The sequence below is a fragment of the Panthera leo genome, chromosome B3, assembly GCF_018350215.1.
Source record: "Panthera leo isolate Ple1 chromosome B3, P.leo_Ple1_pat1.1, whole genome shotgun sequence".
In the NCBI taxonomy this organism is placed as follows: Eukaryota; Metazoa; Chordata; class Mammalia; order Carnivora; family Felidae; genus Panthera; species Panthera leo.
Window position 1 is genome coordinate 38,825,507 of NC_056684.1, and position 13,613 is coordinate 38,839,119.

The 13,613-nt window shown below is 46.1% G+C and overlaps 1 protein-coding gene across 4 annotated transcripts in view; it reads right to left on the bottom strand.

Annotated features, from left to right (window-relative positions):
* The window catches only part of DIS3L (DIS3 like exosome 3'-5' exoribonuclease), a 34,352-nt gene extending 20,942 nt beyond the window's left edge, over positions 1–13,410 (bottom strand). For 2 of the 4 annotated variants that reach the window (XM_042941661.1, XM_042941660.1), the window contains exons 1-3: positions 13,193–13,410; positions 11,747–11,900; positions 259–387 (exon numbers count right to left, since the gene is read on the bottom strand). In XM_042941661.1, the coding sequence (XP_042797595.1) occupies positions 259–387; positions 11,747–11,900; positions 13,193–13,331 (422 nt within the window). In that variant the 5' untranslated portion in view covers positions 13,332–13,410. Of the gene's footprint in view, positions 1–258; positions 388–11,746; positions 11,901–12,663; positions 12,702–12,801; positions 12,881–13,192 lie in introns of those variants that run through there. The other 2 variants (XM_042941662.1, XM_042941663.1) reach the window with 2 other exon arrangements.
* Between the last annotated feature and the right edge of the window lie 203 nt (positions 13,411–13,613).

The following is a 13,613-nucleotide window of genomic DNA, read 5'->3' on the forward strand; positions in this document are numbered from 1 at the left end:
GGATCCCTGGAAGGTTCCTACCAGCTGCTGAGATCTGGGGCAAACACACTCTGAGTATCTACAGCTCCCTAATGACAATTTCTAAAATATGTATGTATTCGAACGACATATCTACAACAGTGGCAAGTTAAGCATTTCAGTATTAATCACAGTTCCAGAATAACTACTGGTTTATTCTAGCACGCTATTTAGGTCAACTCCCAGATAAAGAAATTAAAGACAGTCCTGACCATTCACAGCCATTGGGGGGTGCCATACCTGGTCTGCCACTTTTCCATGGATTCTCCTCTCTCCCGAGGGAGGTAGCAGAACTGTTGGAATTCGTTAGCAAAGAGAATGCAATCATGACGGGCATCCCTCAGGAGGTTTCGCAATTTGTTATACTGTCTGGGACATAGAAGAGAAAGAGAAATCTGACACAGCAGGTACTCATCGACTGCCAGCTCTTGCTAAGGATCAAAGAAGATGAGGCATTTCAGGACAAAAGATTGATTATTTCAAACCCAAGAGACGTTTATGTCTATTGGCCTCGGCGTGGGTAGTACTATGGGGCTGTTGTTTCTCAATTTTGCCTGCCGGAATGTGCTCGATCACATTAATTAGCCTGTGGATCAATCACTCTGCCCTTTCCCCTTCTAGACGTGTGGCCATTTATTCAGTGATTACAAGACCCTGCCCCGCACAGCCCCCTCTTCAGAGGCTCGCGGAGGAGAGCAGGCAAAGCAGAGTTTGGCACTTTACTCTGGTACCTCGCTTTGTTCTAGAAACGGCAGTAGGCACTGGTACATTTTACTTTGTGCTGGCAGCCCCAGAAAAGTTCAGGTAACGGGAAGAAGTCTGGGGATTTATCTGTGAATTTTATTTACGCAGCCACCTCATTTACACGAATGACGGCTAGCTGCCATCTGTCAGACAACTAACAAAGTTTTCAGGTTTCTTCCAAACGGAGATCCTTCCGATAGTGCTAGCCAAAGTCTCTCGTCAAATCTGCACCTCATATGGGTCAGGATCTAAGATGATGTTTTTCTCTTCTTTTTCAGAAGGTGCTTTTCAATAGTCGAGGTGATATGAAATACAGAAAATGTTCACAGTTATCTTAAAGGAAGCCAATTGTTTACTTAAAAATGGACTGATATTGGGGCACCTGGGTGGCGCAGTCGGTTAAGCGTCCGACTTCAGCCAGGTCACGATCTCGCGGTCCGTGAGTTCGAGCCCCGCGTCAGGCTCTGGGCTGATGGCTCGGAGCCTGGAGCCTGTTTCCAATTCTGTGTCTCCCTCTCTCTCTGCCCCTCCCCCATTCATGCTCTGTCTCTCTCTGTCCCAAAAATAAATAAAAAAAACGTTGAAAAAAAAATTAAAAAAAAAAAAATGGACTGATATTAAACTAGATGTTAAATTAACATATAAATCACCCAAGGGAGATGATTGGCATTTAACATGTGTTCTTTGTTAAATGTTTGTTTATTTTCGGGAGGGACAGAGTGCAAGTGGGGGAGGTGCAGACAGAGAGGGAGACACAGAATCCATAGCAGGCTCCAGGTTCTGAGCTGTCAGCATGGGGCCCAACATGGGGCTCATATTCACGAGGTACGAGATCATAACCTGAAGACGAAGTCGGACGCTTAACCGACTGAGCCACCCAGGCGCCCCAAGATGTGTTTTAACATAATAAAATTTATGCTTTCCCATTCCTACCCGCAGCCCGCTGCCATGTTTTTTTAAAAAAATGAGTCTTTGGGCGCCTGGGTGGCTCAGTCGGTTAAGCATCCGACTTCGGCTCAGGTCATGATTTCGTGGTTCGTGGGTTCGGGCCCGATGTCAGGCTCTGTGCTGACAGCTCAGAGCCTGGAGCCTGCTTCGGATTCTGTGTCTCCCTCTCTCTCTGCCCCTCCCCCCCACTCACACTCTGTCTCTCTCCTTCTCTCAAAAATAAATAATGAACATTAAATTTTTTTTTAAATGAGTCTTTATATTTAAGCAAAGGCAGAACTCTCCAACTTCTCTTCTTTAAGTAAATGCTAATCACCAATATCTGTATCGTCTTAACACTTAATTAGAAAACAAGACACAGTGATTTTATTTTCTTAGTAATTCTAATTTTGAGCTATTTTAAAAAGAATCATCAAGTAATAGCACTTACACAATTTCATAATCAACAAAAGGATTCGGTGTCGTCGCTGTGAATGGCAGCTGTCCTTGACAGGATCCCACTTGCGCAAAGAAAAGCTGCCCCCCACCCCATCTCAGAAATGCCTGGAACGTCACTACCTGGTAGTCTTCCCACCTTCACAAAGATATATTTGAAGTCATTTTTAAAACCTCTTAGGATATGCACAGAGGAGTCTACACCACCCTGTTCCCAGTGCCCGTCCCTGCACAGTAGGAAGGTGAAAACTTTTTACTTTCTGCTGGACCCATTTCTGTAACGCACGAATTCTTCTAAAGGAGCGCTTATTTCTTACGCAATTAAGGATTTTAGAGGAGACTTCATAAACAACTGTAATTTATTATTTCAGAGACGACACTGAAAAAATACTGCCTATTTTTCCTGATCTTATCGTCCACAGTATTGGCGCCCTTTATCTACCCCTAATAAAGCACCTGGACTTAGTGCACTTTTTCGTTTACCAATTACCTTCTATATTGAAGGTCCTTCATTTAGCAAATATTGGCTGCATTCCTTCCCTTTTGCGCCACTGAGCGCCCTCAGGGGACACCATCTAAGCATCTCCTTTCTGTCCTTTGCCTGCGGTGGCCATGGCAAAATTACCATTCCTCGAGAAAATTAAACCAAGAACTACCCTATGACCCAGCAACTGCACTGCTGGGTGTATGCCCCAAAGGACTGAAGACAGGGTGTCAAGGACACATTCCTGTATCAATGTTCGTGGCAGTATCATTCACGATAGCCAAAAGGAACCAAGGAAGCAACCCAAGGGTCCAACGACAGACGGATGCATAAACAAAATGCGGCATGTTACACGCACGGGAATATTTTTCAGTCTTAAGAAAGGAAGTTCTGACGCAGGCTACAACATGGATGAACCGTGAAGACGTGATGCTAAGCGAAATAAGCCGGTCGCAAAAGGACGGACACTGTAAGATTCCACTTATATGAGGTAAGGTACTTAGTCTCGTTTATAGATGCAGGACGTAGAATGGTTGTTGCCAGGGGGCTAGGGGGAGAGGGAGGTAGGGAGTTAGTATTTAATGGGTGTAGAGTTTCAGTTTAGGGAGATGGAAAAAGTTCTGGAGAGGACGGTGGTGATAGCTGCACGAAATGTGAATGTATTCAAGGCCACTGACCTATACACTGAAAAGCGGTGGGAGACTGGATGGCTCAGTTGGCTAAACATCTGACTCCTGACTGTGGCTCAGGTCATGATCTCAAAGTTTGTGGGTTCAAGTCCCACACTGGGCTGCACGCTGACAATGCGGAGATGCTTGGAATTTTCTCTCTCTCAAAATAAATAAACTTTAAAAAAGTGTTTAAAATGGTAAATCTTATGCCAAATACATCTACCACAATTTTAAAAAAACAGCTAGGCTAACTGGAAAAACAAAATAAAAACAAAAATCGGAACCACCCATTTCAGTGGGAGAAGTGCCATGACGGGGAGAGGTGCAGAGTGTGACAAGAACATGGGAGGGACGGGGGAGATGACATCTGAGATGAGAAAGGTGAGTGAGAGTTAGCCAGACAAAGGGCCAAGGGAGGAGAGAGGAGACAGAAAGTTCAGGATAGCAGACAGTGGTTCACATGCCCAAGAAATGTTTTCCAAATGCATAAATGAACTCACATCTCTTTGTGACAACAGTGGTCCAAATACAAAACAACAGTGTGTCAGAACAAACCCTGACATTTTCAGAACTCAGTTACAGTTTTGCTAGGCTCTGCACACATTCCCTGATTTGCTATCACACTTTATACATATATATATATATATATATATTTTTTTTTTTTTTTATTGTTTATTTATTTTGAGAAAGAGAGTACATGTGCAGGGGAGGGGCAGGGAGAGGGAGAGAGGGAAAGAGGGAGGGGGGATAGAAATAGAGAGAGAGAGAGAGAGAGAGAGAGAGAGAATCCCAAGCAGACTCTGTGCTGACAGCACCCCCGACATGGGTCTTGGGTCTTGAACTCACGAACCGTGAGATCGTGACCCGGGCGGAGATCAAGAGTTGGACGCTTAACTGACTGAGCCACCCAGGCGCCCCTGACACGTGCACTTAGGCCCGGGGATTCTCCAACCCTGTCCTCCTCAAAAACTGGTGTCCCACAAACCAGACCCAGGTCGTTTACCAACAAATTAGAGGAATGACAATCCTTCCCCATGTTTAGCAGAATATGTAACTTCGCAAAAAAGAATTTTCTCAATGTAAAGTTTCACTCCCATATATTTTCCTTAGACTTGTAGGGCACGCTTCCATTTGTCAGCTACCTATCAGCAGGGTAAGACAAATGAACAAATGGCCCAAGAATATTAATGGGGAAAGCAGGAAATAGTGAATCACTCTGAGTGTGACAGTCAAGTTTTCTTATAGGCATGTGGGCTTATGGTTGTAATTTAATAGTGCATACACACAATATAGTCATATTTTTTTGCTAGTCAGGGCTGGTGGTGCATACGATGGGATTAGATATATGAGGACCCTGCACGGAGCCAGCAGATCACAGCGCCTTGAACAAGTTTAGCCTGAATGACAGGAGAACAGCAGTTTCAGAGAGTCACGTACAGTAAAATGATCTGAAGTTTCAAAAATTCCAGTCTCACAGAAGACCCCTAGTTTCCCTAGACTGGCTTAAACATTCCCCCAAATCTCTATTATTTAAACATCTCAAACAATTTCTTAGGGATATGGCTACACTTGCCTTCTTAAGATGGATTTTTGTACAGATGCAACATCCCCTCCCCCAGACTATATTCTCTGGGGGTTAGGAGTGGGCGTCCCACAACCAGTCCAGGGATGTACAATGTTGTGTTTCTTCAAGCAGTTTTTGCAGAATCCTGCTAGGGTCTCAGAGGCTTACTTTCAGAGGTCCTTGAGTTTTTTAAGTTTTATTTATTTAAGTAAACTCTACACCCAACGTGGGGCTCAAACTCACAACCCCAAGATCGAGAGAGAGAGAGAGAGAGAGAGAGAGAGAGAGAGAGAGAGAGATCAATGCTCTTCTGATTGAGTCAGCCAGGTGCCCCAGAGTTTTTACAAGTAAGCTCTATGCCCAGTGTGGGGCTTGAACTCACAACCCCGAGATCAAGAGTCACATGTTCCACGGACTGAGCCAGTCAGATGCCCCTAGGTGGTAGTATTAAAACATTTTCAACGGAGTATATTTTGGACCATCTGATGTCCTCTAAACCGCACTGCCATTTGGAAGCCTCAAAGACAACCTCAAAGGAATGAGCCCCAGTCACACCCCTTTGGACCTCCCCCAGCACTCCCTCTTTCTATCTAGTTATGTAAACCAGAAACTCGGTGTCGGCCTTAACACCATCTTCTCTCTGACCTCACATATCCAACTCCACTAAGTTTTGTAGGTTTTCTTCAGCTTTCCTGAGATACAATTCATATACCATAAAATTAACCCTTTTCTTTTTTTTTTTTTTTAATGTTTATTTATTTTTGAGAGAGACAGAGACAGAATGCAAGTGGGTTAGGGGCAGAGAGAGAGGGAGACACAGAATCCGAAGCAGGCTCCAGGCTCCGAGCTGCCAGCACAGAGCCCGATGCGGGGCTCGAACCCACGAGCTGTGAGATCACGACCTGAGCCGACGTCAGACGCTCAACCGACACAGCCACCCAGGCGCCCCTAAAATTAACCCTTTTAAAACATACAATTCAATTTAGTACAGTCACAGAGTTAGGCAACCATCACCACGAGGTCCAGACATTTTATCGCCCCAAAAAGAAACTGAGAGCCATTAAGCAATCATTCCCCATCCCCCTGCCCCTGGCAACCACTAGTCTATTTTCTGTCTCTTGGATTTACCGATTCCAGGCATTTCACATAAATGGAATCATAGAAAAATGACCTTTCATGTGGCTGGCTTCTTTTACTTAGTACAATATTTTCAAGGTTCATCGATGCTTGTAGCCTGTGTTGGTTCTTCATTCCTTTTATGGCTGAACAGTATGCCCTCATATGGATAAACCATGCTTTGTGTAACCATTATCAGTTGATGGACATTTGAGCTGTTTCCACTTTGGGGGCTGTCATGAACACAGTTGCTATGAACATTTGTGCACAAATTTTGTGTGGATAGAGTTTCGGTTCTCTTGGTTACATACTTAGAGACTTCTACAGACTTTTACCTACTAAGATGCTGTTGGATATTTCTATTTCTGTCCATCTCTAAGCTACCAACACCTCTCATGTGAACTAAAGTAATAGCTTCTCCACTGGCCCAGTCATCGTTTCTTTCCCTTTTTTTTTTTAGCGTTTATTTATTTTTGAGACAGAGAGAGACAGAGCATGAACGGGGGAGGGTCAGAGAGAGGGAGACACAGAATCTGAAACAAGCTCCAGGCTCTGAGCTGTCAGCACAGAGCCGACGCGGGGCTCGAACCCACAGACTGTGAGATCATGACCTGAGCCGAAGTCGGCTGCTTAACCGACTGAGCTACCCAGGCGTCCCTCTTTCCCTTTTTTTAAGTTTAAAAAAAAATTATCTTTGAGAGAGAGACACACACACAGAGAGAGAGAGAGAGAGAGAGAGAGAGCGCCCATGAGCAGGTCGGGGGCAGAGACAGAGGGTGAGAGGGAGGGAATCCCTGCTGTCAGAGCAGGCCCCCCAAGTGGGGCCCAAACCCATGAAGCTAGTGACCTGAGCCAAAATCAAGAGTCGGATGCTGAGACACCCAGGCGCCCCCAGTCACTTTTTCAAAGTAGGAATCTGATCATATATATCGTCCCACCCTGCTTACAACCCTTCACCAACATCCGGAGACTCATCCAAGCCGGGGCCTTTTTCGGTTCCTTGAGTGGGCCAAACCCCCCCTCCCCACACCCTGCACAGCAGCCCCCTCACCTGGAAAGCTTTTCTCCTTTCTCTCTCTGGTTTACTCCTACCCATCCCCTAGAGCCCAGGGTAGGCATCTCCCTCAGGAGCCTTTCCTCTCCTCCCTAACTTAGGCTCTCCTGGAACCACGCACCTGTCTCTCAGGGCATCTGTCACAGCTGTAGTCCCCCATCTGCATGATTATCTGAGTAGCACCTGTCTCCCCCTCAAGGCTGTGTCTGCTTTTGTTCATCACTGCATCCTCAGCGCTAGCACAAGTTTCTGGCACACACGGTCTCTCAGTATTTGTTGAATAAACGGATGGATGAATGCTGTGGACAAGACAGCCTCACAGAGTCATCAAATGATCCCTCACTGGGACGCCTGGGTGGTTCGGTCCGTTGAACAACCAACTCTTGATTTTGGCTCGGGTCATGATCTCATGGTTCGTGGGTTCGAGCCCCACGGCGGGCTCCGGGCTCATGGTGCCTAGCCAGGTTGGGATTCTCTCTCCCCCTCCCTCTCTCTCTGCCCCTCCTGCGTGCACGCATGCACGCGCGCGTGCACACACACACACACACACACACTCCCTCTCTCTCTCTCTCTCTCTCTCAAAATAAATAAATAAGCTTAAAAAAAAAAAGAGAAATCCATCACTGAATAAGCATTTGAGGATTGCTGGATGGTAGAACATGTGATTATCCTCAACAATCAAAAACTCAACACTTTTTGATAATGCTTTATGTATTATGCTTCTGAGAATGGCCATTTTCTGCATTGATATTACTGAAATCAAAATACAAGATCACATTAAAGAACCAGGTAAGACGCTATGTCTTTTTATGGTTACACTCAACTCTGGTGATTTCATCTCAGTAAAACAATGTCATCTGTTGCATTAAATTAAAGTTCATTTGCAATCTTTTTATTTTGTAAATTTGTTTATTTAATATGAAGGTCTGGTTTGGGTTTAGGGCTGTAGCAAGTACTTAAGCGTGAGGACTTTACATCTAGATTTATGTTTAAACACGTTTAAGTAATAATGCAATCGAATAAATTAACACTGGGTGTCCATGAGAAAAAAGCCTATAAAAAGCCTTTTATAAACAAACTCAGTAACATTACTCATGTTGAGTAATACTTATATTGAATGGTGAATTAGATCATTTGACCTCTTAGATCTTTTCCAATTATAATATTCTATAATTTCAGTATTTAAAAATTTTTTAAGTTTATTTTTTTTAATGTTTAATTACTTATTTATGTTGAGAGTGTGTGAGCAGGGGAGGAGTCGAGAGAGAGAGAGAATTACAAGCAGGTTCCACTCTGTAAGCACAGAGCCCGATGTGAGGCTTGATTTCACAAACTGTGAGATCATGACCTGAGCTGAAATCAAGAGTTGAACGTTTAACTGACTGAACCACCCAGGCGCCCCTAAGTTTATTTTTTGAGAGAGAGAGAGAGAGAGAGAGAGAGAGAGAGAGAAAGAGAGAGGCAGGGAGAGAATGCATGAGGGTACACAGGAGGTAGGGGCAGAGAGAGAAGGAGAGAGAGAGAATCCCAAGCAGGTTCAGGGCTGACAGCACAGAGCCCGATGTGGGGCTTGAAGTCACAGAACTGTGAGATCACCAGCTGAGCTGAAACCAACTGAGCCACCCAGGCACCCCTGTAATTCCAGTCTTATGTCATATACTGAGAAACTGTTGAGACTCTGAAGCTATAATGAAGGAATTCAGGAAGGGGCCCAAAGGAGAGAAAGCAAGGCATCCTTACACCAGACACTAGACCAACCAGGTATTTTTAATTGACAAAGCTTTTCTAAGCAATAATGTTCCTAAAAGTGTATCAAATAGAATGAATTATTTACTAGCATCTCAAAAATCTCCAAGGAAGAACTGAAAAACAGAACAAAACATTTTCCAACATTAAATGAAGCAAAACACCAGAGAGCCTCTGCTAGGCCACTTGCGATTAAATATAAAAAGTCCAAGGACAGGGCACCTGGGTGGCTCAGTCGTTTAAGTGTCCGACTTCGGCTCAGGTCATGAAATCGTGGTCTGTGAGTTCAAGCCCCACGTCGGGCTCTGTGCTGACAGCTCGAAGCCTGGACCCTGCTTTGGATTCCGTGTCTCCCTCTCTCTCTGCTCCTCCTCCCCCACTCAAGCTCTATCTCTGTCTCAAAAATGAATAAACGTTAAAAAAAACTTTTTTTTAATATAAAAAATAAAAAGTCCAATTACTTCTACCTAACGCTTTTGAAGTCTAAATTAATAAAGCAAATTCCCTGGCTCTTCCATAGTCAACGGTTGGGATCAATTATAAAGTTAGCTTTCAATATATGACACTCTCTAGGGCTCAGGTAATTTTGGTCCTTTAGAGGTTTCAACCTGCTGGTTGCTTACCAGGGACACAAAGCACCAAGACCCAAACCTGCTGATTCCTTGTCCTGCCTCCTCTTTCTCTTCATCAGTTACGTCCAGCACCCTTGCTTTAGGACCAAGCTCAAACCTATTTCCTTCGGAGAGCTTTCAGGCTGAACCCTCACACCCTGTATTTACCTCTGCACTTTGTACAGTCTACATTAAATAATACTGCCTGGGTCTAAGGTGTGCCACCATTACCTTCTTGCACCTAACCCAACAAGACAACAGGTCTGTTGAGAGAGGGACTAATACAGTTGACCTTTGAACAACCTGGGTTTGAATTGTGGGGGTCCACTTCTATGTGAGGTTTTATTTTTTCAGTAAATATGATACAGCACTGTAAAGGTATTTATTTTGAGAAAGAGAGCAAGCAGGAGCAGGGGAGGGGCAGGGGCGGGGTGGGGGGGGGAGAGAGAGAATCCCAAGCAGGCTCCATGCTGTCAGTGCAGAGCCCAATGCAGGGCTTGAACTCACGAACCATGAGATCATGACCTGAGCCGACATCAAGAGTTGGAGGCTTAACTGCCTGAGCCACCCAGGCACCCCGTCCTTACAGTTTTCTTAATGTTTTCTTTTCTCTAGCTTACTTCATTTGCAAGAATACCGTATACAGGGGCGCCTGGGTGGCTCAGTCGGTTAAGCGTCCGACTTCGGCTCAGGTCACGATCTCACGGTCTGTGGGTTCGAGCCCCGCGTTGGGCTCTGTGCTGACAGCTCAGAGCCTGGAGCCCGTTTCAGATTCTGTGTCTCCCTCTCTCTCTGCCCCTCCCCTGTTCATGCTCTGTCTCTGTCTCAAAAATAAACGTTAAAAAAAATTAAAAAAAAAAAGAAAAAGAATACCGTATACAATATAGAATATAACATACCAAACATACGTTAATCGGCTATTTATGTTACCAGTAAGGATTCTGGTCCACAGTAGGCTATTAAGTTTTGAGGGAATCAGAAATTATATATATATATATATATATATATATATATATGGATTTTTGCCTGTGTAGGGGTCCATGCCTCTAATCCCCATGTTGTTCAAGAGTCAACCGTACTTCTTTTTGTACTCTATAAGGCCTGGAACTATGAGCTCAAAATGTGCTTACCAAATGGGAAAACCAAGATGTTGTCGTATGGGCCTATTTCACAACTCCTCATCCTTTGTTTTCACATTTAGTATATTTAGAGACATGGTGGAAAAACAATAGTTTTTCATCAATTTAACGACTTTTGAAATGTCCAGGAGAAAAGACATTTAAATTCCAATGCTTTGCTTTTGCGTGTCCCAGGAATTGGTTTTTAAAACAACACTTAACATTAAAAATATTTTTGAAAACAGAAGCTGAAAAGCCTCAGCAGAGTGCGCGCAATCTGAATGATAGCCACAAATTGATTTTAGTAGCAGAAATTGAAATACGACACCTGGAGCAGCGTTCAAACCTGGATGTGTATAAACGTCTCTATCTGTGTGTCTGAACAAAATCAAGTTCAGGCTCATTTAAAAATATTCAACCTGAAAAATCTGCAATCCAGTCAATGCGCTTTTTTTTGAACAGAGCATATAATGACAACCTATCATTTTCATATACAAATAAACACACTTTATCTTTTACCATCAACGTCTGAAGAAGCCACAACACTTAAAAAAGGATAAACACACAGTGTCTGCTTTCTAAATAACGAGGGGTGTTAAGAGGTTGGATGCATAATTCTAATATGGTGGTTCTAAGCAGTCTTCACGTGGAAATCATAAATCCTTTCCCAATGTTAAACGAAGCAAAACCATTTTTCAGATAATTGTTTAAAAGGTGAACAAACAATTCTTCTTTATTTAGGTACAAGGCAAGCCTTGTGGACGGATTTCAATCAGAGATCCTTTGTTTAGCAAATACAATTAGTATGGTTGGTAGTTTTACTAGTAATGTAAATATAAACCAAGTTACTTCTGGTTTCATTAAGTGCAATTTGTATCACAAACAGTTTAAAATTTAAAAATACAGCAGTACTCTTTCCCCTTCCCCCCAAAGTGTAGGCTTCTGAAAAACACTGTATTGAGCAATTAAATGTAAACCAAAAGCCAAGAATCTTAAGTACCCATATGCTGGGGACACTGCAGTTTATTGATCTACAGTCAGAGCTCCTGGCCAGGTGTTGAAGCCGAAATATAAAATAACGTTACTGCCTTCCTCACCAGCAAAGAGAATACCAAATTAGTTCAAAAAGTCCCTTCAGACAAAATAATGAATTCCTCCAACAAAGGGACATTTTCTAAAGGGGAAAAGAAAAATACGCCATATAAAAATAAATAAATAAATAATGTGAAATAGATACCTCCGGCCCCTTTGATGCTGCACAGTTTGACAAGCCGTTTGCATGAAAATAATTCCCTTCAACTCCGGAAACTCAAGGATCTCGAGGTAATCTTGAACAACTTTCCAATCTGGGATCATGTAATGAGTCACATCACTAGACAAGAGTTTCCCATCTGAAAACATAATTCAAAACGTAAGCGATTAGACGTTTGCAAGCCTGGCTTATTACTATTTCAAGGTCACGGTGCTCCAGTTTGCAAGATAACTTCCAGTCTTAACTACACCCTAAAGTTTTTGAAGGACATGACAAATCTACTTTGGTAGAGGCCCCAAGTTCAGGTAAATTCAGCATCTTCATTTTTCTGAAGCTGCGATGAGACTCAGCGTGCTGTGTGGCGTTGCCAGGGGTGCAGAAGATGACTAATTTTTAAAAAACCAGCAAATCCTCAGCACAACCTAAATATTTATTTATGTTAACTCACGGACATACTCGAATGGCATTCAAGTGGGGTCCTTCCAAATATACAAGTAAACCACTTGTTTATGCCTGGCAATTTCAAGCGGGTTCTGAATCAAGCTTGTGAACATGCTCGGAAGCCTCCAGGGGCCACAAAGCCGGAATCGACTGGAAAAGATGCTCAGTGCCAGCAAGGGCAGTGGTTAGGCTCTCCACCCGGCCCGCATCTCAGGGACCTGGTTCGCCAAGGTGTAAACGAAATGTTCACCTTAACCATAAACTGAGGATTCCAAATACTCGCTGGGAAGGACCCTCACGCCCCCCTCCCACCAGAGGGAAGAGAACCAGTAATCTCCCTCGTTAAATCGGCCACCCTTGCAGCTGAGAAAACAAGTGGGGGAAGGTGTAGCGCACGGCAGCTCCAAATCCAGCTTTCCCGTGACCTTCCTGTACAACGAGGGCCCAGACAATTCGCAAACCCTAGTGCAGAGGACTCTCCACTGGCCGAAAGTCTGAGGCATCTGGGCTGGCAGGTCAGAAAATTTGTGGGGAGTAAAAAGTGTCAAATGAGCGGCAGCAGGAGCTCTGGGCGCCCGCGCCGCGGGATGGCGCCCCACCTCGCGCCGTGGGCCCCGCAGCTCAGCACCCTCGGCCCATTTCACGATCTCGCGATCCTGGGGGCGCAGAAGAGGCCGGTTCCGGCGCCCACGGGCCCCTCGGAAAGCGCCGATCGCCGGGCCGCCGGGCTCTGGGCCCGGAAGTGGAGAGCCCCAGAAGCAGCGCGCCGCGGCCGTCGGGGCGGCTCCGGGGCCGCCGGGCCTCTCGCTCCGCACCCGCAGCCCCGCCGCCCGCCGGGCCCGAGTGCTGCTGCCTGGGCGGGCGGAGACCCGGCGGCCTCGCGCTCCGCCTCCTGCCGCGGCCCGGCGCCTCCCGGCGGACGGACGGCCCCGCCACCCTCGCTCCCGCCGCCCGGGGCTCTCCGCGCTGCGGCCCGGCCGGGACTCTGACCGTTGCGGCAGGTGGCGGGCTGCGGGCAGAGCGGGCTGTTGCAGGGCACGCTGGGCCGCAGGTAGTGCTCTCGCACGATCCGCAGCGTCCGGCCCTGGAAGGTCCTCAGGAGCAGCACCTTCTCCCGCTTCTGCAGCATGCCGGCGGTGCTCGGCGGGGGCACGGCTCCGGGCCCTGCGAGGCCGCCCCGAGCGAGCGGCCGGGAGGCGGCGGGCGAGGCGCGGCGCGGGCGGAAGCGAGGCCGCGGCTCGGGGCCCGCCCCCTCGGCCGGGCGGCCTGGTCTACGCGGGCTCCCGGGCACCCCTTGGTAGCCGCCGGAGCGCCCCGAGGGGCGCAGGAACCGCCCTAACGGCCACGTCCGGGGCTGAGAGCTGGAGGAGCCCCGCGGCAGGCGTGCTCCAGCCCCGGCAGGCTACAGCAG